Below are 12,663 nucleotides of genomic sequence, written 5' to 3' on the forward strand. Positions count from 1 at the left end.
TAAGAGTGAAATCATGCTTCTGTCTTCCAACGTAATGACATCACAGAAAATTTTACAACATTATAGTGACCCGGATGTAATAAGACAGGGCTGGAGTGACCACCTGTCCAATCTGCAACAGTCACAGGCAGTTGCCTGCAGTGTAAAATTTTCCAAAGAAAATTTCACACCTATTGAGGTACACAACTGTTATAAGAAAGCAAAAGAAATGGATTCTGTTTTTCCCTTAGAGGTACTGTGTTCAGATTTAAAAAGCTAATACGATCCCTTTCACAATTTGTTAAAGAAACCTACTTTTGGAGAGGTTGATACAGCAAATGAATCTTTTACCTTATCACAATGGCGTAGGAAATATATGACGACATAATCCACAAGATTAATACCGCTATCCTAGGAAAAAATAAAAAAAATATTAAAAATGTGTGATTTACACTGATTCAAGTGAGCAAAAATGTACTCTATTTCAAAATAAATGTAGTATTATTTATATTGCTATAAGACATAAGACTCCCAGTATTTTCAGCCTTACCATTACTGACCAAAAAAAATCGATCTTTTACAATATTGGCTTGATCACACCACCACTGGATCTAGAGTTTCTTTTGGTTCTAGATACCAGGTAAAAATACATGCACTGGGAGAAACTGTCCCCATATTTTATTTAATAATACAAGGCATTAGTGAATAATAATATTAACCTGAATAATAATATCAAATAATAATATTATTGAATAATATTACTCTTGAACTTAATATCAACTAAATATTAAAGTCATCTCAGATATATTAAGGTGAACTGAATTTCTTGCTCTCTCTACTCTCAATCATCTATAATGTAGATCTGAAAGAGGCATAGATACTTTTCATATTTTATTCCAGATACGAAATATACTAAGAAGTATATTTCATGCCCTGTTACCATACGAATTTTAATTCTCACTTTATGGAATCACCATTTCCGTGTTCCTCCACACAACAGTACACAATATTTTATTTTGTTATGTGTCATTGGGTCAGCATGGGCCAGATGAACAAAGGACAAGTTATACGTTACAGAGTACCATTCAGCAACATAAAAGAATCATCATATATGGAATTATATCTGAAATGTCTTTGAAATTTTTTGGATGTGTTTTCACATTCTACATTGACAGCTATCAGGACAAACACTTCTATATGAACAATGTCTGGCTTCCTGTATAGGGCTGTCTCGTTTATATTAGAGCCTGCAGCACATTATATTTTATTAATATCATACACCAGCAAAATTCTTTTAACTAAGTCACTGCTGTCATGCAGACAGAGCCACTCTGCATGTATAATGGTTTTAGAAGACACTGCTGGTAGGTAAAAAAATCTCTATAAAAAGTAACTTTCTAAGATCATGTGACAACAAATGACTTTTATGTAAAATAAGAGATATTTAAAATTGAGTCTTTACCTTAGCTCATGGAATTCAGCTTACTTAGACATAATATTGTTTGCTGGCATTTCACAAGAAGGGAGTAATGGGACACAGGAAGAATATCTTAATGTTCAAATACGCATTCTTTCTCCTTGCAAATATGGTCTACCAATTATCTCTGAGGTTTCATGTCTGCCCGTAGCAGGCGGACCCTTTGAGGTTTTTTGCATTTTGGAGACTAATCTAAACTAATAATATATTTATTTTTGCTATCAGGAAACTGTAAATACTATATCTTTTTTTTTTTTTTTTAGCTTTTTTTGCCAAGGAACAAGTTTTATTCAATTACACTGTATATCAGTGACTACTTTTCATAATGCACAGTTTTGGAACAAGCTGGCTAAATTCAGCCACAAAAGTTCTAAGAGGTTTACGGGTAGACGGAAGAGTTAGACTAAAACCATTACTTGTACTGAGAAAAGTCAGGCAAAGCCCCGTTGTTTTACTTTCTCCTTCAAGCCAGCTAGCCAAACAACAAACACCTGAGTAATGGGAAACCGGTTCTAGTTTAGCTGCAGCTTGTACTGTGTCTTGTCCATAGAGCAAGACTGGAATGAAAGTGGTCATATGGAACAGCTGAACCACCACAATGAAGAGGAAAGTAAGAATTAGAAACAGAGTCATTTGGGTGGGAAAGCACCTCTACGATTGTTGAGTCCAACCATAAACTCAGCACTGCCAAGTCCACCACTAGACCATGTTCCTAAGTGCCACATTTACACATCTTTTAAATTCCTCCAGGGATGATCATTCCACCACTTCCCTGGGAAGCCTGTTCCAATGCCTGATAACCCTTTTGGTAAAGAACTTTTTCCTAATATCCAACGTAAATCTTCTCTGACTCAATTTGAGACTGTTTCCTCTCATTCTATCACTTGTTACTTGAGAGAAGAGACCAACCTCCCCCCAGCTACAACCTCCTTTCAGTTAATTGTAGAGAGCAATAAGGTCTCCCCTGAGCCTTTCCTCCAGGATAAACAACCCCAGCTCCCTCAGCTGCTCTTTATTACATAAGACTTGTGCTCCAGAACTGACACCAGCTTCATTGCTCTTTGGGCATGCTCCACCACCTCAATGTTTTTAGAAGACGTAGGACTCAAATGCATTGGAAAAGCTTTCATTAATACAGTTGCTCACTGAACAATTCATTAAATATGTTTTTACACTTCATTAATGATGATATTCACAAGTAAAACAAAAAGATCCCTAGATATACCACTTTCCTGACATTGCTTGTCTCACAAATGCATTCTTCTGTACATGAAGCATAACTAGGAACAAACGCTTAAAATCTATCTTTCTCATAGTAAAGAAAGCACTTCATGTAAGAAAGGAGGAAGAACATGAAAGAAGAGGTTTTTTTCTCATCCTACAAATATGTACCAACAACAGCAGAAAATATCTCCTATTCTTTGCTGCTTTCTATATCCATGTGGGGTCTAAGAATGTTTTGGTAAAAGAACAACTTTGACCAGTGTTTCCATTGCCTACATTATCTAACACCTCCTCCTCAGTGTTACTGAACTAGTAAGAAATGAAGTAACCTCATCTCAAAAGGTGTCTAGAGTTTGATCCTGACTTTGATTCTAGCATGACTAATCAAAAACCAGCTAGTGGTTCTCAATTTTTGACAAAATAATTTACTGCCATTTATAAGCATTTTCTCATGCATGCCATTCAAAATTTGTGTCCTACATCCATTTAACGCACAATTAAAAAAAAAGACTGAAAATATCTTGCTGGGTCTGACACTTTTTTGAAGAAGAATAAAATCCTGTATGTTTTGAATTTATATCCCTTATATACAATTTGTTAGTGTATATGCTACACTGAACCTTTACTGATATTTTGGTTTTGAACATGATTTTTTAAACATTTTTACTCACCCTAAATTAAGAGCACAAAAAGACAATGGGGACATTTACTGCAGAAGATTTCAGCAGTTTATGCTCTCTGATTTCTCCCTGCTCTACTGTAATTAAGTCCTTGCTAGTAAAAGAGACACACAGAAGTTCTTTCTCACATAAGATAATTATCCTAGTATTACTGAATAGGAGAAATTAAGAGATTGTGGAAACATGTACATGTGCAGACGGAGGTGAAAAGCTGGGAGAAAAAACCACGAAAATTGTACAAAGTGCCTTGCTTTTTCCAACAAGAATGATAAGAAATAAAAGATTAACTTTTGAACAGATGATGAAATGAAAAAAGATCACTTGAGAAAAATTATCTTTAATTAAAAATTACTACTTACTCTGCTTTTGACGTCCTTTAGTTTGGGGAGTATTTCCAAACCGAACCCATCAGCTTGACCTCGAGTCCTATTCCCGCCATTCATATAATTTCCAAAAGCCAGAATCAACCCCAAAATTTCCTTTACACTTGTCATGTTCAGCAAAGCCTGGAAAATGGACACTGGTCTGTAACTTCCACTGGTAAAAAAATTCTAATTATTAATATAAGATAGCCTTTTTAAAAATTTTATTTTTGCTAAAGGTTTTGTTTCTTATCTGCTTTTACCTTGGTAGGTAAGGGAAGTTGAAACTAGTGCAATAATCAAGGCTGAGAGAAACATTTATTACACTGTATCCCCCTAAGATACTATGTTAATTAATCTATATGAAACAAATTATATGGCATCGTATACTATGTTGATGACAAAAAGATTAATGGAAGAAGATTATTGAACACCCTTAGTAGCCTTTAAAAATCTTACAGATGAGGTAGTTTATCATCTGTTTGCATAAGGCACAGTCTAATGTACTATTTTTGCTGTCACTAGGTTAGATTCAGACTGTCATTCAGTCTGCTTCTCACAGGTTGTGGTACTCTAAAATTCAGGCTCCTGGATCCATACTTAATGCAGATATAACAGGGCTAACTAATTGCTATGTCTCAAAACAGAAAACAATTCTAGCAACACAGTGCAGAACTAGTAAATTATTTACAGTTACATATAAGGACACCTGTATTGCCAATTGAGAATCTAAGGTCATAGGACTAATCTTTAATTATGTAGCCTTATACACTGGATAAATCAGTTGCAGTGTAAACTCCCGAGAAGTAAACTGAGGGCAATACATCTTTCCCTATCTCAAACAACACTGATTCCTTTTTTATGTCTCCTTTGGAAAGGAAACATCAAGTAACTATTTTTATTGACAGCAAATCCAAAGGGGTAGAGCATGTGTACTTCGTGGAAGCAAAGCTAATCAAAAGCTAATCTTCAAATTGGAAAAAAATAAAATTAACCGTTCTGCCTAAGATGTTAGACCTTTAGGTCACTTTCAGTTTCTCTCAATTCTCATTCTATTTCTCATATTTGGTTATAATTTGACAATCTTGTCTTTAGTCTTTCATAGCATAAAAATATTTGGCAGAGCTTTGTCAGACACTTAAAAAAATCTGCTGTACCAGGGTTAACAGAAATTAATAGATGACAAGCATCTATTGGTATCAACAGTGGTATGCAAAAAAAAGAAACTTTGCAAGGCCCTGTATTAAGCTTGTCTGATATTTAATTTCTTGTTTATGGAGATTATCTATTACATACTTAATATGGAAAGTAATAAAAATCTACCATTCAAATAAAAATAAATTTCTATGTATTGCACAGGGCATCACATGCAATTCCCTTCCCTTTTCCCTCTTCCTTTTGTTTTTATAAGCAGTTATACATTTAATATATTTTTATTTTCCTGAAAAGGCAATAAGGTTCATCTCTTACGGTAAAAAAGAGGCATAAATACTCTAATATATATTTAAGTTTTAATTTAGCTTTCATTAGGACTCACCTTGGAAGCACGAGTTATGATATCTACTTTCCGGTGCACTGATGTTATTCCTTCAGAGAAAACTGACTGAAAGATAATACACTGAGCTCGTTCTGCAAAGTTGGGGATCTGAGATAACTCGTATAAAAATCTGTGGGGAAGAAAGGACTATTCATGAATCTTTATAATTCTTATCTCTGGGGTACATAATGAATGAAAGCTGCAGTATCATGAAATATATATGCAATCTTTCCTACTTCGAATCAAGTCTGACAGAATTTATAATTGTTATATTATTTCTATTAAGAACGTGCTAAAAATCCTATTAATATCACTAAAAACGCACAACATTAATCATTATCACATCAATCCATTAACTATCATAGCTGCATAGTAATAAATAGAAGAATGTCAAACCTAAATCATCGGTTAAAAAAAAAGGGAAAAGCTAGACAAACACTGTGTGTGTACTCTTTCAACTTACATGATTTTGCTTCCCTTAAAAATACGTCCAGAAATACAGAAGTCAATATATTCCTACAAGTTTATTTCTACAACGTCTGCCAAAAAATTTATTCTGATTCTCAGCATCAATTCTGTTTTACTAATTTCCACCACATTTTCAATCATAGAGCAGTATGTTTTATGGGAAATGTACCTAGCTGTGTATTTAGCTGTAAGAGCATCAGTCTTCGCTCACTGTTCAGCAAAGTTACTAAGCCTTTACCTTCTCTATACCTGTCCTCATATAAACATTTTTCTCATGAGTCTATTCTAGCTTTTCTTCTTTTAACTCTTTGGTAAATATTCAACAACTCTAATTTGGATCTCACAAAATGAAAGCATCCCAAAAGCATGAGTAATTCCTCCCTTTCCTCTTCATCAATTTAAAATGTAAGAGTTTGGCTAAATAACACAAGAAGCTTTAGCATTTCTTATAATAACAATGATTTGCTTTTGGGTTTTCAGTTGAGGATTTCAGTGACACATATGCTTTCTTAAAATCCAAAAACAAGCTGTCTTTTGCTCCAATATCACTTTAGAAATATTTTTCTAGTCTCCTGTCAACAGATATCCTTAGATCCCCTTAATGGAGTGCCATAAAGGTTTTTACTATCTCACCAAATTAGGGGAAATTCAGTATTCAATTTATTAGCTTGAATTCTCTTTAAATTTATTTTAATTATTTAAGCCAATACATCTGATTTCTCCAAATTATTTCTTTTCTATAATAAATAATATCAGTGTATTTAAATCTGCTTTACAGATTTCTCGTGTATGCAAGGCTTTGCTGAATACATAGTGACTGTCTAAAAAAATCAGCACAATCCACCTGTGGTTGGTGTGAACTAATACGTTTTAATTGGAATAACATTTTTTTCCTTCTTTTTTCTTTCTTGCCTGATGAAAAAAATCTATTGTGAGAGAAGATCAGGGAGGCCTGGCTTGACTCTTATACTTAAGCAGTGGGAAAAAAGAAATGTCAAGCTGGTATTAATAAAAATGCTTCCTATTGGGGATGAACGGTATTGCCAGGAAAAAAAAAGAGGGTATTTTGCACTTTGTGTGAGAGAAACAAAAGAAAGAAAAACCAAACTGCTCCATTAAAGTTCTAATATACACACAATTAAAAAACTTAAATTTAAAAAGCCAAATGACACATATTCTTGCCTTCCCTTGAAAAGAGAACTATCTCCCACATGACTGCCCATCAGAATACAGAGTAATTGTGCTGAGAGTTAAAAGAACATCAGCGTAAAAAGAAGATATCTCCAGATTTTGGAATTCAAAGCATTCAAAGTTAAATCCAGACAGAACACTCATAACTGAAATCCATCACAAAAAGGAATCTTAGTGACTACAAATGTACTTACTAAACAAAAAGTCATAACCTGAATCTAGGGTTATCACAGATAAACCACCAATTCAGGTGGATAAAACTTTAGGAGAGAAAAGAATATTCTTAGTTCAGGCATTTTTGCATTAGTCTGAGGAAAGTATGATTAAGACTTAAAGTAATGCTGATGTGAGTGTGACATAGCTTTTGGATGGGTTTCTCATTACCACACTTCTTATGGCCTAAAACAAACACAGAGAATATGTTGTTCATGTCTGTGAGGTCCATTGTACTCCTCTCTTTCAGAAACAGTAAATAAAAAATGCATTCACTTGAGAACTCTTATCCTACCATAATTTTGTAGTAAAGGCCTTGAGAGAGAACTTTCAAGGCAGGCATACTGCTATGTTGTTAGTGTAAGAGAACATTCTTGCAAATATAGACAAAGTAACCCGGTTCTACAGAGGTAAACTAATTTTCAGATCACATTTATCCACATTTGAAGAATATAAAATTTAGAAACAAATTTTTGAGAAAAACGTGCTTCTAAGTAAGCCAGAAGGATTTAAACTGAAGTCCAAGGAAAGCTGTCTTCAAAGAGAAGCAAAGGGCATTACTTGGACAGCAATTATAAATTGCTCTCTACTTCCTGAATCAAACTACATACAAATATGGTACTGAGGAAAGCTCAGTACCATATTTGGCTACTACTTCCTTTATTGCTACTTATTTCACAGCAGAAAGGACTTTACAGAGAATATTCTACAACTAAAAAGGGTCTTGGAAACTAGCTAAAGCATCTGTATCCTGTTAGTAAAGCTCCAAATTGTGGCCAATTTTGCATATAAATCTTTATTATGGTAATGAATATTAGCATTTAACAACTATTATCACGAAGCATAATTTAGGAGGGTATTGTTATGTTGCTGTCATACTTACAGTTTGTGCCAAATTTAACATGACAGCAAGATAAATCAAAATCACACGTGCAGGAGAACATCAATGATACCATTAAAGCTTTTTATTTGTCTGGTAGTCCAAGCATGTAATGGTTTCCTTTAGACTTCAGTGAATTCACATCAATGGTTTCATTATATGAATGCCTACTGTTAGTATTTGCAACCATTTGATAAATGGTTTAGTTTACACTTTTGTTCTGATCCTCATAAAGAAAATACATGAGGCTTATGCCCTGTAGCATATATTTTTAATCACACATGCAAATTTAACATTCTTCTGTCTTTAACCTTTTATGGAACTAAAATGCATAGTGGAGTTCCAAAAAATCTCCAGTTCTGCATTTAGGTTGACTCAGAGGTTGACTTAGACAACAAAACCAGTGGCATCTGATCTACTGAGTTTTCAGAAAAGACATTATTTTGAAGGTCCAACAAAATTTACATAAGTGCATAAAGCAAACTGTTTCCTCCTTAAGCTACACCTAAAAAGGCTAATTTTCTTAACCTATGTTGTTTAATAATAGGGTAAAAATGGGATAATTACACTTTCAGAGAGAACACAGAGAGTAATAATTGATAAAAAATAGCATTTTTCTTTGACACTACTATTTCACTCTGAACCACCAGGCGTAACTGCTTTATTTACAGTTTATTTTTACTTATGGAACACTGATAGCATAAATTAAACTTTGTATTTAATGAAGATTAACCTCTCTCCACTATAAATTACAAAAAAAGACAACCTCTGATAGCTCTAGAGGTCTACAAGATTCATATTCTTCAGAAGACAAAATGTATTCATATTTATTTAACTCAGATATACAGCAAACAGACTGCCAAAGTTTCAAGCTCTGGAAAACATCGGCTAGTCACACAATGTATTCTTATGCCCCAAGCCAATCCAATGAAAGCCATGGAAATGGGATGCAAAAACAAGTCAGTATATAAACTTTACAAATATTTGTTCTATTAAGTCTTACTAAAGAACAATAGTTACTCTTACTCAAGTAAGATAATAGCCTTATCTCCCAACACTAGCCTATTCCCTAGTGGGCAGTCACAAATTGAGTACTTAACTGCTTATGGTAGGAGAAATAGAAAAAATTATCTGTTCTTCAGCACTAATATTTTAATGGGAAAAAGGTATGAAAATGTAATACTTCTGACATCAAACAATCATATACTATCTCTGCTATTTCAGTTATTCCCCCCCACCCTTTCTTACATCAAAGACTGCAGAAAAGGTAAAACAAGATGGAAAAGGAAAAAAGATGACAAAGGCCTCAGTGCAGGAAGATCAGAAGAGAGTAAGAGTACAAAAGGGAAAAGTAGTGAAGTAGCAGAAGGCAAATACTACTGGTAGGCCAAAATCTAAAATCAAATGTATACTCTAAAATAAAATTCAGGATTATATGATGAATATAATAGTCCGTGGAATCTTGAGGATTCTTTCTAAGGTGTATTACAATAGAAGGAGCAACACTTATGAAGTTTTTCATCCCAACAGTTGTCACTGGCCACAACGGTCCCAGCAGAGGAATGGTGGAACTAGTAAGCATACACTGTGTCTTTGTCACAAGACTCACCAAAACCCTCTGTTCATGCAGCTCTTTCAAATAATTAACAACAAAAATCAGTCCGGCCTCTAAATGCTCTAATGGAACGATAAGCCTTTTACAAACTTGAGAGTGGGAACAGAAATTCTTACTGATTCAAGGCTACATATTTTATCAGTTCTGGTGGTCCAAGTTCATGTAGTAAAATACATCATTTCTGAAAAAAGTTACATGATAAGTTTACCTCATGCCTTAAAATACACAAAAAAATTTATAATTACTTACCAAAAATTATGTATCAAAATGGCTTTCAATATATCATTGAAGGACTGTATTATATAATGATAAAATATTATGAAACAAATCTTACTGCTCTGGTTTATCCAGAAGCTTCAGTTCCTCCTCTTTTGAAGTCTGATAATATTGCTTGATTTTCTCCAGTTCATCCTTTTGTGCTCTCTGAGTGAATTAATACAAAGCAATTAGTTACTAATTAATAAGAAATTAATAAATTACTACTTTACCTGTTTGTTTGCAAGCAACAACTGTATTTTTTTATTAGGAAACATTTAGTCTGTGCAAAAGAGTGAAGCACAAAGATCCATGACAAATTCCTTCAGTGCCCTGCATGCCATTTACTACCAATGGTCATGGAGCACAGCATCCTTGTGGAACACAACTGCAAATATTGCTACAGGACACCTCACAAAGTTTAGGTCAGGAAAGTATCTGTGACATCTCCACAATCCAGTGTAAATGTGGAGATTTCAAGTTTGCTTTCAAGCAACTTCAGAGTCACACAGTTCATGAATGCTATATCCTTAATCTATACAGCAACCCAGGGTAACTACAACAATCCAGGAGCCTGATGAGAAAAATTCAGCATGATAGCACAAAACAGGCCTTAAGCGAGGACAGTATTTTTCAGGCAGCTCAGGAGAGAACACTGTTACATCTTTTTTTACATTTTAATCTGATTCCAAAGGCACTCCACTGTTTAAAATTTCTGACATTTAAAAACTAAGTTAGCGAGAGAAATAAACATCTCAATGTGCCTTTTTTTATGTTCATACAATATCCTGACTTGGAAGGGACCTACAAGGATTGTTGAAATCCAACTCCTGGCCCTGCACAGTACAGCCTCAAGAATCACACCATGTGCCTGAGAGCACATGCCAAACTCTTCTGGAACTCTGGCAGGCTTGGTGCTGTGAGCACCTCCATAAAGAGCCTGTTCCAGTGCTACCCTGTGGGTGAAAAACCTTTTCCTTTATCTCTAATCTAAACATCCCCTGACTCAGCTGTAGTTGGTCAACCAGGTGGGTTCCCTTGTCATAAAAGAAAATTATGTTTGACAAGCAGGACTGTCCTCTCCTGAAGCCATGCTGGCCATGACCGATAACTGCACTATCCTTCAGGTGTTTTCCAGTACCTCCCATGATAGTCTTCTCCATAATTTTACCATGCACTGAAGTGGGACTGACAGGCATGTAGTTTCCAGGGTCATGCTTCTTGCTCTTCTTGAAAACTGGGAGAGCGTTAGCCAGCTTCCAGTCAACTGGGACATCTCCAGATTCCCAAGACTATTAAAAAATCATCAAGAGAGGCCTCGTGATGATATCAGCCAGCTCTTTTGACGATTCTGGGATGAATCCTATCAGGCCCCAGATTTGTAGGGATCCAGCTGCAGAAGCAGATCCCACACAATTTCAGGGTCAACTGGGAGTTGATCATTCTCACAGTCATGGTCCTCCAGCTCAGGGCACAGGAACCCCCTTGGCCCGTCATCAGTGTCGAAAACAGAGGCAAAGAAAATGTCAAACACCTCTGCCTTGTCTCTGTCCCTGTTTGTGAGGTGACCATCCTCATCCTGACGTTATTTATGCACTGCCTTTTGCTTTTAACATATCCTAAAAAACTCTTTTTTATTGTCCCCCACATTTCTGGCCAGCTTCAACTCCAGCTGAGTTTTGGCTGCATGAATTTTCTCCCTACAACAGTGAGTAGCATCTCTATATTCCTCCCACATGAGTTTGCCTCTACCAGGCATACACCTTCTTTTTTTTTTGACTTAGCTCCAAAAGAAGATCCCTGTTCAGCCAAGCCAGTCTTCTGCCTGGTCTGCTTGGTATCTGACATTTTGGAAACTGCCTGCTCTGTGCCCTTAAAGAGGTGATATTTAAAAAGTGATGAGCACTGATGGAACCAGAGCACCTTCAAAAGCGTTTTCCCAGTCAACTTATTCACTACTTCCCTGAGCACCCTGAAGTCCACTCTCATTGTCCAGGGCTGAGGCTTTGTTGGCACTTATCCTTCTGTCAACAGAGATTTTAAATTCATTCACTCGATTAACCTAAATTCACTCAATTGCTTTGTAGCCACTGTAGCCATGCCATGGTCAAGACCAATCACCACTTCACTCACAAAACCCTCTCTGTTAACAAGAAACAAATCAAGAAGGGCATCTTTCCTGGTCAGCTCCCTTACTACGTGTACCATGAGGTTATTATACAGGTGTTTCAGCAATCTTCTGGACCTGTTTGTCCCAGCTGTGTGATGCTCTCAGTTAACATCTGGCAAGTTGAAGTCTCCCACAAGAACAAGGACAGTTGGTTTGGAGATGTCACTAAGTTCCTCACAGAATAATTCATCACCATCATTGTCCTGGACAAGAGGTCCTTAGTAGACTCCCACAATGACATCTGCTTAATTTGTCCCTTAATTCTTACCCAGAGGTTCTCATTTGTGCTACTGCCAATTGTAAGCTCCATATATTCCAGTCCCTTCATTCCATATGTCACCCTATGTTACCTATTTTATTAGTGGTAAATTCCCTAAAGAATTTTTCTACATAAGGTCTGTAGTCTAAAATTACAACATAAAATAGAACTTTATTTATTCTGTGTCTGAAATGCTATGGTGATTAACCACATCGCTGCCCCGTCTTTACTTACATTTTCATATAGTGCTTCCAGTGTTTCTAGATCTACTACAGAGTCATCAACGCACAGTATAGCTGTATAGAACACAAACACAAATTAGATGCTAGAAAACATACTTAAGAGTTCAATTC

At 35.6% G+C, this 12,663-nt stretch overlaps 1 protein-coding gene across 2 annotated transcripts in view; it reads right to left on the reverse strand.

Moving 5' to 3' along the window:
* Nucleotides 1-12,663, reverse strand: part of FMN1 (formin 1) — a 128,573-nt gene that overhangs the window by 51,670 nt on the left and 64,240 nt on the right. For both annotated transcript variants that reach the window (XM_027642216.1, XM_027642215.1), the window contains 5 exons: nt 12,545-12,606; nt 9,961-10,049; nt 5,260-5,389; nt 3,720-3,866; nt 331-390 (listed from right to left, as the gene is read on the reverse strand). In XM_027642216.1, the coding sequence (XP_027498017.1) occupies nt 331-390; nt 3,720-3,866; nt 5,260-5,389; nt 9,961-10,049; nt 12,545-12,606 (488 nt within the window). The remainder of the gene's footprint in view (nt 1-330; nt 391-3,719; nt 3,867-5,259; nt 5,390-9,960; nt 10,050-12,544; nt 12,607-12,663) is intronic.

This window comes from Corapipo altera, unplaced genomic scaffold, assembly GCF_003945725.1.
Source record: "Corapipo altera isolate COAL_440 unplaced genomic scaffold, ASM394572v1 23b, whole genome shotgun sequence".
NCBI classification, from domain to species: domain Eukaryota; kingdom Metazoa; phylum Chordata; class Aves; order Passeriformes; family Pipridae; genus Corapipo; species Corapipo altera.